This window comes from Salmo salar, chromosome ssa10 (genome assembly GCF_905237065.1).
Source record: "Salmo salar chromosome ssa10, Ssal_v3.1, whole genome shotgun sequence".
In the NCBI taxonomy this organism is placed as follows: Eukaryota; Metazoa; Chordata; class Actinopteri; order Salmoniformes; family Salmonidae; genus Salmo; species Salmo salar.
Genome location: NC_059451.1, coordinates 55941307 through 55954612, shown reverse-complemented (window position 1 = coordinate 55954612; position 13306 = coordinate 55941307). Strand labels below are relative to the sequence as shown.

Below are 13306 nucleotides of genomic sequence, written 5' to 3'. Positions count from 1 at the left end.
AGTTAACACACTGTTCCCCGGGCGCCGAAGATGTGGATGTCGATTAAGGCAGCCCCCCCCCCACCTCTCTGATTCAGAGGAGGAGTTGGGTTAAATGCAAAAAGTATTCAGTTGTACAACTGACTAGGTATCCCCATTTCATCTGTTCCACAAAGATGTGGTAAAGGGGGTTTGTTTGAACGCAGACCGTTCCGTTGATCAGATTGGCGCACATTCAACAAATCTGATTTAACAAAGTGGATATTTGTAAAAAATCCATCATGATTTTATATATTGTAACAGAACCACCATGTGGTTACTGAAGTCTGTTCTGGATATATTTGTCTGTTTTTTTTGTTGCGTAACAGTTAAACGGTTTTTTTATTTTCATGTCTAGAAGAACTGACTGCTAAATGATAACTGATTAGCATAGCTAGCATACACAAAATCAATGGAGGAGGTAGTCAGTCTTTAAAAAAAAAAATTTAAACTCTAATGCATTTGATTGGTGACAATGACATGTGTTGGGGTTGACATCCATCCATACATTATACTCCGATTTTTACCTCAACATAGTGTGAAACAAACATATATACAGTATATCAAAAAATTCATAAAATGTAGGTTAATTTAGCTGGGAAGCAATGAGGAGATTCAAGATGTTTCCCCCACGGCCCTTGTGGTACTGTACTGACCTATGAGGAGGCAGTAGTGCTGTACTGACCTATGAGGAAGCAGTGGTACTGTACTGACCTATGAGGAGGCAGTGGTGCTGTACTGACCTATGAGGAGGCAGTAGTGCTGTACTGACCTATGAGGAGGCAATAGTGCTGTACTGACCTATGAGGAGGCAGTAGTGCTGTACTGGTCTATGAGGAGGCAGTAGTGCTGTACTGACCTATGAGGAGGCAGTAGTGCTGTACTGACCTATGAGGAGGCAGTAGTGCTGTACTGACCTATGAGGAGGCAGTAGTGCTGTACTGACCTATGAGGATGCAGTAGTGCTGTACTGACCTATGAGGAGGCAGTAGTGCTGTACTGACCTATGAGGAGGCAGTAGTGCTGTACTGACCTATGAGGAGGCAGTGGTGCTGTACTGACCTATGAGGAGGCAGTAGTGCTGTACTGACCTATGAGGAGGCAGTGGTGCTGTACTGACCTATGAGGAGGCAGTGGTACTGTACTGACCTATGAGGAGACAGTAGTGCTGTACTGACCTATGAGGAGGCAGTGGTGCTGTACTGACCTATGAGGAGGCTCTGGTGCTGACCTATGAGGAGGCAGTGGTACTGTACTGACCTATGAGGAGGCAGTGGTACTGTACTGACCTATGAGGAGACAGTAGTGCTGTACTGACCTATGAGGAGACAGTAGTGCTGTACTGACCTATGAGGAGGCTGTGGTGCTGACCTATGAGGAGGCAGTGGTGCTGCACTGACCTATGAGGAGGCTGTGGTGCTGCACTGACCTATGAGGAGGCAGTGGTGCTGTACTGACCTATGAGGAGGTTGCTGTATGCGGTGGTCGTGCTGTACTGACCTATGAGGAAGCAGTGGTACTGTACTGGCCTATGAGGATATAGTGGTGCTGTACTGACCTATGAGGAGGCAGTGGACCTGCACTGACCTATGAGCAAGTTGCTGTAAGGGGTGGTCGTGCTGCACTGACCTATGAGGAGGCTGCTGTAAGCGGCAGTCGTGCTGTACTGTCTCTCCAGGAACTTGGTGAGGAAGGTGGCGAGGCCAGCGATGACTGAAGAGAAACAGCACTGAGACAGAACCAACAGCAGGAACAGAGGACTGAGGAGCAGACGGACAAACAGCCTGGGGAACACTGGGGAGAGAGGAACAGAGAGGACACACAGACGTACACAAATAAATTAGTCAGTTCACTAAGAAATACAGTATCCTATAAAACACACAATATTCAAGTGTGAAACAAGTTTCTCAAAACAATGGTCAGAGGGACCGGTACCAACAACGGTGACTACATCTCCTAGCTATGGAACGTTTAAGCTGTGTTGTTGTAATCATGCCTGTCAGCAACATTCACAAATGTGTCCAAGTGTGTTAGTCGATCAGGCAATGGCTGATGTCTGCCAGAGTGTGTGTGTGTGTGTGTGTGTGTGTGTGTGTGTGTGTGTGTGTGTGTGTGTGTGTGTGTGTGTGTGTGTGTGTGTGTGTGTGTGTGTGTGTGTGTGTGTGTGTATGTGTGTGTGTGTGTGTGTGTCAGTCAGTCAGTCTGTCTATAGAGGACTTACTCTTAAGGAAATCAAGCATTGAGAACTCAGGCTTTTTGGAGTCTTCATTCTGAATGGTAGTTTCAGTTCCACTCTGCAAGGAAACAATACATTCAGGTTGACGTATGGCAGAAACAACGCATGCATCATTTGAGCTTTTATTTTGGAAGAAAATATTTTCAGACGGGTGAAGAAAGCAAAAGAGAAGCGGTTTTTATTTCATTATTCAAAATGTTTTATAGAGAGACAGAGAGACGGAGAGAGGGAGAGAGACAGAGAGAGGGAGAGAGACAGAGAGAGAGAGAGACAGAGAGACAGAGAGAGAGAGAGACAGAGAGAGAGACAGAGAGAGAGACAGAGAGAGACAGAGAGAGACAGAGACAGAGAGAGACAGAGAGAGAGAGAGAGAGAGAGAGAGAGAGAGAGAGAGAGAGAGAGAGAGAGAGAGGGAGACAGAGAATCTTGATATATACGAGTGCACCCCCTGGACAGGACACTAGTCTAGGCCCCGCTTTGTGTTATAAGTCTACAGTAATGTAATCATTTGCACTACTGGCTCCATACCAGAAGAGGTCAGTATAACCTGAGAATAATTTACCCAGAAAATATTTTCTTTTTAAGCTGTAGGTATTTCAAGTCATTCAGTATAACGACACACGACAATAGATATTATATTAGTGTCTGGCCCCTGTTCTTACAACCTGAGGAAGATAGTTTACTTAATAATTCCTCCTCTCACAATACTAACATAGCACTGCATGCTCCTTGGTTTGGGGAATGTTTTTATTTACTAGGGAATTTTAGTAACACCTTATTTGACGCGTTGCAACATACAGACTTTATGACACATTCATAAGCAAATTATAAGCATTTATGGCTGCATCCCAAATTCATCCCCTGGTCAAAGGTCATTCACTATATAGGGAATAGGGCCCCGGTCAAAGGTCGTTCACTATATAGGGAATAGGGCCCCTGGTCAAGGACAGAACTTCAGTGACGGAGTGTTACCTACATTGCTTTCCAGCGGCATGCTGCGAGGAAAGAAGAAGTATGGGACGGAGGTCAGCGCTAGGCTGGCAGAGGAGATGAGGAGGCCCATCCACCACGCACCCACCCAGCGAGGGTCTGTAGGGGTCAGCTCAGCATTGGTGACTGGAGGGAGAGAGGAGAGAGGAAAGTTAGAGGGAGGGTGTGGAGGGAGAGAGAGGAGGAGAAAGAAGGACGGACGGACGGACGGACGGACGGACGGACAGACAGACAGACAGACAGACAGACAGACAGACAGACAGACAGACAGACAGACAGACAGACAGACAGACAGACAGACAGACAGACAGACAGACACATCGTAAGAGAGAGACCAAGGCAGGGACAGAAACAGATCGATAACAGCTTTTCAACATGAGCCCAAGCTATGCAATCCCACCCTCTTAACCAGCTACACAACCTCTGCCACCAATGTAACGATCCAAACCCAGTATCTACCGGAACTAGTTCTGTCCACCATGTAAAACCCAGTACCTACCTGAGCCGGTTCTGTCCACGTCCACATAGATCCTCAGCATGACGGAGCCCAGCAAGAAGCCAAAGGCAGGTCCAAACACAGACAGAGCAAACAGGATGGCTGAGGAGAAGAGAGACTGTCAAGGTATTTTACCAGGGAAGTTGACTGAGAACATGTTCTCATTTACATCAACGACCTGGGGAATAGTTACAGGGGAGAGGAGGGGGATGAATGAGCCAATTGTAAGCTGGGGATGATTAGGTGACCGTGATGGTCTCAGTGCCAGATTGGGAATTTAGCCAGGCCCCTTAGGTAACACCCCTACTCTTACAATAATTTCCATGGGATCTTTAGTGACCACAGAGAGTCAGGACACCCGTTTAACATTCTATCCGAAAGGTGGCACCCTACACAGGGCAATGTCCCCAATCATTGCCGTGGGGCATTTCGTTAGACCAAAGGAAAAAGTGCCTCCTACTGGCCCTCCAACACCACTTCCAGTAGCATCTGGTCTCCCATCCAGGGACTGACCAGGACCAACCCTGCTTAGCTTCAGAGGCAAGACAGCAGTGGGATGCAGGATGGTATGCTGCTGTTATGATGTCTGATATTTATTATTATACTAGTGTTTCAGTGAGCTACAGGCCTCTTACCTATGTAGAGGGTCTAGTGTTTCAGTGAGCTCCAGGCCTCTTACCTATGTAGAGGGTCTAGTGTTTCAGTGAGCTACAGGCCTCTTACCTATGTAGAGGGTCTAGTGTTTCAATGAGCTACAGGCCTCTTACCTATGTAGAGGGTATAGTGTTTCAGTGAGCTACAGGCCTCTTACCTATGTAGAGGGTCTAGTGTTTCAGTGAGCTACAGGCCTCTTACCTATGTAGAGGGTCTAGTGTTTCAGTGAGCTACAGGCCTCTTACCTATGTAGAGGGACTAGTGTTTCAGTGAGCTGCAGGCCTCTTACCTATGTAGAGGGTCTAGTGTTTCAGTGAGCTACAGGCCTCTTACCTATGTAGAGGGTCTAGTGTTTCAGTGAGCTACAGGCCTCTTACCTATGTAGAGGGTCTAGTGTTTCAGTGAGCTACAGGCCTCTTACCTATGTAGAGGGTCTAGTGTTTCAGTGAGCTACAGGCCTCTTGCCTATGTAGAGGGTCTAGTGTTTCAGTGAGCTACAGGCCTCTTACCTATGTAGAGTGACTAGTGTTTCAGTGAGCTGCAGGCCTCTTACCTATGTAGAGGGTCTAGTGTTTCAGTGAGCTACAGGCCTCTTACCTATGTAGAGGGTCTAGTGTTTCAGTGAGCTACAGACCTCTTACCTATGTAGAGGGTCTAGTGTTTCAGTGAGCTCCAGGCCTCTTGCCTATGTAGAGGGTCTAGTGTTTCAGTGAGCTACAGACCTCTTACCTATGTAGAGGGTCTAGTGTTTCAGTGAGCTCCAGGCCTCTTGCCTATGTAGAGGGTCTAGTGTTTCAGTGAGCTACAGGCCTTTTACCGATGTAGAGGGTCTAGTGTTTCAGTGAGCTGCAGGCCTCTTACATATGCAGAGGGACTAGTGTTTCAGTGAGCTACAGGCCTCTTACCTATGTAGAGGGACCAGTGTTTCAGTGAGCTGCAGGCCTCTTACCTATGTAGAGGGTCTAGTGTTTCAGTAAGCTACAGGCCTCTTACCTATGTAGAGGGACTAGTGTTTCAGTGAGCTACAGGCCTTTTACCGATGTAGAGGGTCTAGTGTTTCAGTGAGCTGCAGGCCTCTTACATATGCAGAGGGACTAGTGTTTCAGTGAGCTACAGGCCTCTTACCTATGTAGAGGGACCAGTGTTTCAGTGAGCTGCAGGCCTCTTACCTATGTAGAGGGTCTAGTGTTTCAGTAAGCTACAGGCCTCTTACCTATGTAGAGGGACTAGTGTTTCAGTGAGCTACAGGCCTCTTACCTATGTAGAGGGGGGAGTTGCCTCGTCCGGCGAAGTCATCCACATACGAGATACCAAAGGGTTGTATGGGAACAGACCCCACCCCGAACAGCAGCTGAGCTATAGCCATCAGCAGCCACAAGTTGTTGGTGTCCGCTATACGCTTGATCTCTGTCTTCCCACAGGCCTCTGTGATGTTGGAGGTGTCCTGGAGGGAACACAGGTCCTGGCGATCTGGAGAAAACACACACACAGTTAATTACAGGCCTCTGTGGTGTTGGAGGTACCCTGGAGGGAACACAGGTCCTGGCGATCTGGAGAAAACACACACACAGTTAATTACAGGCCTCTGTGGTGTTGGAGGTGCCCTGGAGGGAACACAGGTCCTGGCGATCTGGAGAAAACACACACACAGTTAATTACAGGCCTCTGTGGTGTTGGAGGTGCCCTGGAGGGAACACAGGTCCTGGCGATCTGGAGAAAACACACACACACTTGACTTCATGTTCCTGGAGTTTCATGTGACCCTTCAGTGGTACAATGAGGAGGTCAGCCAGCCAAGCGTACTGGTGTGTGTGGTATGGTGGTGTGTGTGTGTGTGTGTGTGTGTGTGTGTGTGTGTGTGTGTGTGTGTGTGTGTGTGTGTGTGTGTGTGTGTGTGTGTGTGTGTGAGCCCTAGGACCATGCCTCAGGACTACCTGGCATGATGACTCCTTGCTGTCCCCAGTCCACCTGGCTGTGCTGCGGCTCCAGTTTCAACTGTTCTGCCTGCGGCTATGGAACCCTGACCTGTTCACCGGACGTGCTTGTTGCACCCTCGACAACTACTATGATTATTATTATTTGACCATGTTGGTCATTTATGAACATTTTAACATCTTGACCATGTTCTGTTATAATATCCATCCGGCACAGCCAGAAGAGGACTGGCCACCCCTCATAGCCTGGTTCCTCTCTAAGTTTCTTCCTAGGTTTTTGGCCTTTCTAGGGAGTTTTTCCTAGGGAGTTTTTCCTAGCCACCGTGCTTCTTTCACATGCATTGCTTGCTGTTTGGGGTTTTAGGCTGGGTTTCTGTACAGCACTTTGAGATATCAGCTGATGTACGAAGGGCTATATAAATACATTTGATTTGATTTGATTTGTGTGCGTGTGTGTGTGTGTGTGTGTGTGTGTGTGTGTGTGTGTGTGTGTGTGTGTGTGTGAAGGAGGAGAGTGAACAGAGCTCTCAGTTAAACCAACAGCCTGGGAAACAGTCCTCATCGTTTTGGCTTTCCTGGAGTGCTCAGAGATGAACATTTTCCATCTGATTTATGTGGATCGGGTTCAGCTAGAGAGCACCTGCAAGCCAGCCTGGCTCCCACAATCCACCACTCTAAATCCATCCATCCTCTCTAAATCCATCCATCTCTCTAAATCCATCCATCCTCTCTAAATCCATCCATCCTCTCTAAATCCATCCATCCATCCTCTCTAAATCCATCCATCCTCACTAAATCCATCCATCCTCACTAAATCCATCCATCCTCTCTAAATCCATTCATCCTCTCTAAATCCATCCATCCTCACTAAATCCATCCATCCTCTCTAAATCCATCCATCCTCTCGATGACAGGCGGAACCAGGTCCAACACACTGGGACTGCTGCTTTATAGAGACTGACTGTGGATGATACTTGCATTGCCATACACTAAGTTTTAAAACTCACGGGACCAGTTTCCCGGACACAGTAACAGCCTAGTCCTGGACTAACAAATCTTTTCTACAGATATTCTGTGTGATGGAAACCGGCCCATGTAATCTACCCATACTTAGAAGTGTATCCTTGGTATTGCAGACTATTTTAGCTGTAATAGAGATATATTTCATCCCAAGATCTTACCATGCATGACAGAGTCGTAGTCATAGGGCTCGGACAGGAAGTGAGGTAGGGCCAAGATCAGAGCACTGATGGACATCAGCAAACCACCCAGTCCAATGAGACGAGGCCGATGGACCCTGCTGCCCAGGTAACTCACAAACACTATCAGAATTGTGTTCCCCACCTAGAGGGAGGGAGGGAGGGACAGAGAGCGAGAGAAGGGGGGGGCAGAGAGAGGGAGAAGGGGGAGGGAGAAGCGGGGAGGGAGAGAGAGAGAGAGACACACACTTAGTAAATGGCTGCTTGTATTCTACTCGTTGTCTAGGAGCAAGGCTTGGACAGTGCTTCAACAAAACCAGGTGGCATACTCACATAACACTAACATAACTAGTCATATCACAACACCATTCAGTGCCTATGCATTTCTGCTCTTTCAGCACCACCTGAGATTAATCGAACATGAGTTTACTGTGCTGTGGTTACTGGTTGGCTCCTACCTCGTGCAGAGAGGAGATGGTGCCAGAGGAGAAACTGCTGAGGCCAAAGCGTCTCTCGATGGTGGTGATGGTGCTCTTGAAGTAGGAGCTGTACAGGAGCTGGGTGAGCTGCAGCAGGCCATGACACAGCACAAACAGCTAGAGAGAGAGACAATATGTTAGAAAGAGAGGAGAGAGAGAAAGAGAAAAGAGAGAGAGAGACAATACGTTAGAAAGAGAGGAGAGAGAGAAAGAGAAAAGAGAAAGAGAAGAGAGAGAGAGACAATATATTAGAAAGAGAGGAAAGAGAGAAAGAGAGAGAGAGAGAGAAAGAGAAGAGAGAGAGAGAAAGAGAAGAGAGAAAGAAAGAGAGAGAGAGAGAGAAAAAAGGGAAGAGAGAGAGAAAGAGAAGAGAGAGAAAATGGACAGCCTATGGATGGACAGCCTTTATTATAGTCTCCAGCCACAACAAATCCCACATCGGCTGTCTAGTCCAGACCCAGTCTGAAAGAAAGTGTGACTTTTCCCCCCAGAAAGGCACTAAAGTAACAACAATTAATAACAATGTTATTGGCTGTGCCCCAAATGGCACCCTGCTATCTACATAGTACATTACCTTTGACCCTTGGGCCCTGGTAAAAAGTTGTGGACTATCTAGGGAATAAGGAACCATTTGAGATGCACTTAGAGGATAAAAAAAAGAGGATTATGTTTGCCAGTGTCAGAGAGTTTCCATCATCAGCTCCCGACTGAGACGACAGACTCAGAGCGCTGTAGCTTACAGCAGTTAAAACCTTGGCTGTTATGAAACCAGCTGGTTGGCTGAGGTACATCTGAAGACACTGTATGTCACGGACGTAACCAGCTGGTTGGCTGAGGTACATCTGAAGACACTGTAGATCACGGACGTAACCAGCTGGTTGGCTGAGATACATCTGAAGACACTGTAGGTCACGGACGTAACCAGCTGGTTGGCTGAGATACATCTGAAGACACTGTAGGTCACGGACGTAACCAGCTGGTTGGCTGAGATACATCTGAAGACACTGTAGGTCACGGACGTAAACAGCTGGTTGGCTGAGATACATCTGAAGACACTGTAGGTCACGGACGTAACCAGCTGGTTGGCTGAGATACATCTGAAGACACTGTAGATCACGGACGTAACCAGCTGGTTGGCTGAGATACATCTGAAGACACTGTAGATCACGGACGTAACCAGCTGGTTGGCTGAGGTACATCTGAAGACACTGTAGATCACGGACGTAACCAGCTGGTTGGCTGAGGTACATCTGAAGACACTGTAGGTCACGGACGTAACCAGCTGGTTGGCTGAGATACATCTGAAGACACTGTAGGTCACGGACGTAACCAGCTGGTTGGCTGAGATACATCTGAAGACACTGTAGATCACGGACGTAACCAGCTGGTTGGCTGAGATACATCTGAAGACACTGTAGATCACGGACGTAACCAGCTAGTTGGCTGAGATACATCTGAAGACACTGTAGATCACGGACGTAACCAGCTGGTTGGCTGAGATACATCTGAAGACACTGTAGATCACGGACGTAACCAGCTGGTTGGCTGAGGTACATCTGAAGACACTGTAGATCACGGACGTAACCAGCTGGTTGGCTGAGGTACATCTGAAGACACTGTAGGTCACGGACGTAACCAGCTGGTTGGCTGAGATACATCTGAAGACACTGTAGGTCACGGACGTAACCAGCTGGTTGGCTGAGATACATCTGAAGACACTGTAGGTCACGGACGTAACCAGCTGGTTGGCTGAGGTACATCTGAAGACACTGTAGATCACGGACATAACCAGCTGGTTGGCTGAGATACATCTGAAGACACTGTAGGTCACGGACGTAACCAGCTGGTTGGCTGAGGTACATCTGAAGACACTGTAGGTCACGGACGTAACCAGCTGGTTGGCTGAGGTACATCTGAAGACACTGTAGGTCACGGACGTAACCAGCTGGTTGGCTGAGATACATCTGAAGACACTGTAGGTCACGGACGAAAAATGGAAACCTGGAGTAGCAGTCAAAAGGTTTTCAATTAGAAACTGAAGCTATTTTCTCCTCTTCTGCCTGAAAGTTCACTGCTTACTCCTCCTAGCTTTTCCTTAAAAGGCTAGGAGGAGGAATCTCCAGGTAAAGTCGTATGTTGTCTCGTCTTTCCAGATCCAACAAGGGTCACATTGCGAAAGGTACAATGCTTTATAAACATTATTAAAGGATAGCATTCAGTGGCTGATGATGGCCAGGCCTCAGTTGAGAGAGAGGTCTTAAAAAGTAACATACAAAGGAACAGTGAGTACTTTACTTATAGTAGAGAAAAGTACATGGAGGTCTCGGGCACGCTAAGCTGTTTGTTTACCCTGTACTCAGCTTCAAGAGATGAGTCAATCACTTAAGTTTGCTTTGCTTACAATCCTGTCTTTGGATCTATTTCTCTGACACAGAGACACGCTGTGATGAAATTTACATTGGCCGTTTCCCAGTGTTCTGGAACTGGGTCTGTCTGTCTGTCTGTCTGTCTGTCTGTCGGTCAGATGGGCACAGACGTCACTGTGACACCTTTCAAATGGGCTGAACCTGTCTCCCAAATGGCACCCTTAATCCCTACATACTGTAAAACTTAAATAAATATCCTCAGCGTTTATTTACTTAAATCACTGAACACAACAGCCACTTATTTGAGCCAGGCATCTATTTCCTTTAATGCACACAGCTTTCGCTCATTTGCATAGTTCATTATTTAATTCCAGAATCTCATAAAAACATATATAATCCTTGATGGAGTTATTCTCTTCTGACTGGGCATTTTGTGCAATTTGTCACTCTGCCAATTTCTGGGGTTCTGTAACTCCTGAAGTTTTTCACTGTTTTTTGTGTTTGCCAGTTAGCGATAAGTTCTTAGCTGTTAGCAATCAATGACCACCGCCGATAAAAGTGGATAATTCCCATCATTGTTTTTTGAGTGATTATTGAATTATTTAATGTAACAAATCAAACATGAAACCTTGTAAACAATTTGTGGTCCTCTTAAGCAATTCATTTAGACACAGCATTTACTTGAAACCGACGTTTATTTGCAGAAATGTGTGCCGTTGCCTGGCTATTAAAAAGGGACAGGCAGCTTTTTGAGAATCAGTGTTTTACGGTAGTGCACTTCTTTTGACCAGGGCCCATAGTAGTGCACTTCTTTTGACCAGAGCCCATAGTAGTACACGTCTTTTGACCAGGGCCCATAGTAGTGCACGTCTTTTGACCAGGGCCCATAGTAGTGCACGTCTTTTGACCAGGGCCCATAGTAGTGCACTTCTTTTGACCAGGGCCCATATTAGTGCACTTCTTTTGACCAGGGCCCATAGTAGTGCACGTCTTTTGACCAGGGCCCATAGTAGTGCACGTCTTTTGACCAGGGCCCATAGTAGTGCACTTCTTTTGACCAGTGCCCATAGTAGTGCACTTCTTTTGACCATGGCCCATAGTAGTGCACTACACACATACACACCCCAACACACACAAACACACCCCAACACACATACAGACCACAACACACACATACACAACCCAAAACACACACAACCCAAAACACACACATACACAACCCAAAACACACACAACCCAAAACACCCACATACACAACCCAAAACACTGCACCAACCTGGTCTCAGAGCATTTTGTATTAGTCTGTACGATATATTACGTTTCGTATGGTATGTATCCATTTGTGGATGCCCATACACCGTTTCGTGCAATATGTTACGAATTGAAATGTGTTGTTGCTAACTTTAACTTGGTTGCTAGGTGGCTAACGCTAGCTGGCTAACGCTAGCTGGCTAATGGGTTAGGGGTTAAAGTTAAAGTTCAGAGTTAGGTTAAAGGGTTAAGGTTAGTGTTAGCTAAAAGGGTTAAGGTTAGGGTTAGGGGAAGGGTTAGCTAACATGCTAAGTAGTTTCAAAGTAGATAAATATTAGTAAGTTAAGTTGCAAGGTTGCTAAATTGCTAACGTGGTGAGATTCAAACACGCAAACTTTGCATTGCTGGTTGTTCAAGTTAGGCCTTAAGTAACCTTCTGTCTTATGGAAGCATACCAAACGTAATATATCATGAGTAACCTTCTGTCTTACGGAACCATACCAAATGTAATATATCATTCTAATTTGAATGTCCCGGTATTACTATTACCATGTTACGTATAGTCAATGAGACCAGGCTGCCTGCACTGACTCTCGACCCCGCACACCGGACTCTCGACCCCGCACACCGGACTCTTGACCCCGCACACCGGACTCTCGACCCCGCACACCGGACTCTCGACCCCGCACACCGGACTCTCGACCCCGCACACCGGACTCTCGACCCCACACACCGGACTCTCAACCCCACACACCGGACTCTCGACCCCACACACTGGACTCTACCCACACACTCACACTGACACCCCAACACACACACGCACGCCCCCAAGCACACACAGCATGTGCACACACACACACACACACACACAGCTCGTGCACACACGCTGCTGCTACAGCCTATTAAGTGTCCTGTTGCCTAGTCACTTCACCCCTACCTATACTGTATGTACATAGCTACCTCAATTACCATGTACCCCTGCACATCAACTCAGTACTGGTTCTCCCTTTATATAGCCATGTTATTATCTGGTATTTCCTGTATATAGCCATGTTATTACCTGGTACTTCCTGTATATAGCCATGTTATTATCGGGTACTTCCTGTATATAGCCATGTTATTACCTGGTACTTCCTGTATATAGTCATGTTATTGCCTGGTACTTCCTGTATATAGCCATGTTACTACCCGGTACTTCCTGTATAAAGCCATGTTATTACCCGGTACTTCCGGTATATGGCCATGTTATTACCCAGTACTTCCTGTATATGGCCATGTTATTACCTGGTACTTCCTGTATATAGCCATGTTATTACCCGGTACTTCCTGTATATAGCCATGTTATTACCTGGTACTTCCTGTATATAGCCATGTTATTACCTGGTACTTCCTGTATATAGCCATGCTATTACCTGGTACTTCCTGTACATGACCATGTTATTACCTGGTACTTCCTGTATAAAGCCATGTTATTACCTGCTACTTCCTGTATAAAGCCATGTTATTTCTACTCGTTATTCACTCTATTTATTCCTCATGTCACTACATAAAAAAAAAGTTTTATCTATCTCTGAATTGTTGGAAAAGTATCCGTAAGTAAGTATTTCACTGTTAGTCTACAGCTGTTTTTTCTGAAGCTCGTGACAAATAAAATGATATTATATTTGATCCCAGGCCCGAGGG

The 13306-nt window shown here is 46.5% G+C and overlaps 1 protein-coding gene across 2 annotated transcripts in view; it reads right to left on the bottom strand.

Annotated features, from left to right (window-relative positions):
- Positions 1–13306, bottom strand: part of LOC106560616 (solute carrier organic anion transporter family member 2A1) — a 43134-nt gene that overhangs the window by 10687 nt on the left and 19141 nt on the right. For both annotated transcript variants that reach the window (XM_045687972.1, XM_045687971.1), the window contains exons 2-8: positions 7986–8123; positions 7510–7672; positions 5652–5864; positions 3744–3842; positions 3231–3370; positions 2240–2312; positions 1648–1812 (exon numbers count right to left, since the gene is read on the bottom strand). In XM_045687972.1, coding sequence (XP_045543928.1) covers positions 1648–1812; positions 2240–2312; positions 3231–3370; positions 3744–3842; positions 5652–5864; positions 7510–7672; positions 7986–8123 — 991 coding nt within the window. The remainder of the gene's footprint in view (positions 1–1647; positions 1813–2239; positions 2313–3230; positions 3371–3743; positions 3843–5651; positions 5865–7509; positions 7673–7985; positions 8124–13306) is intronic.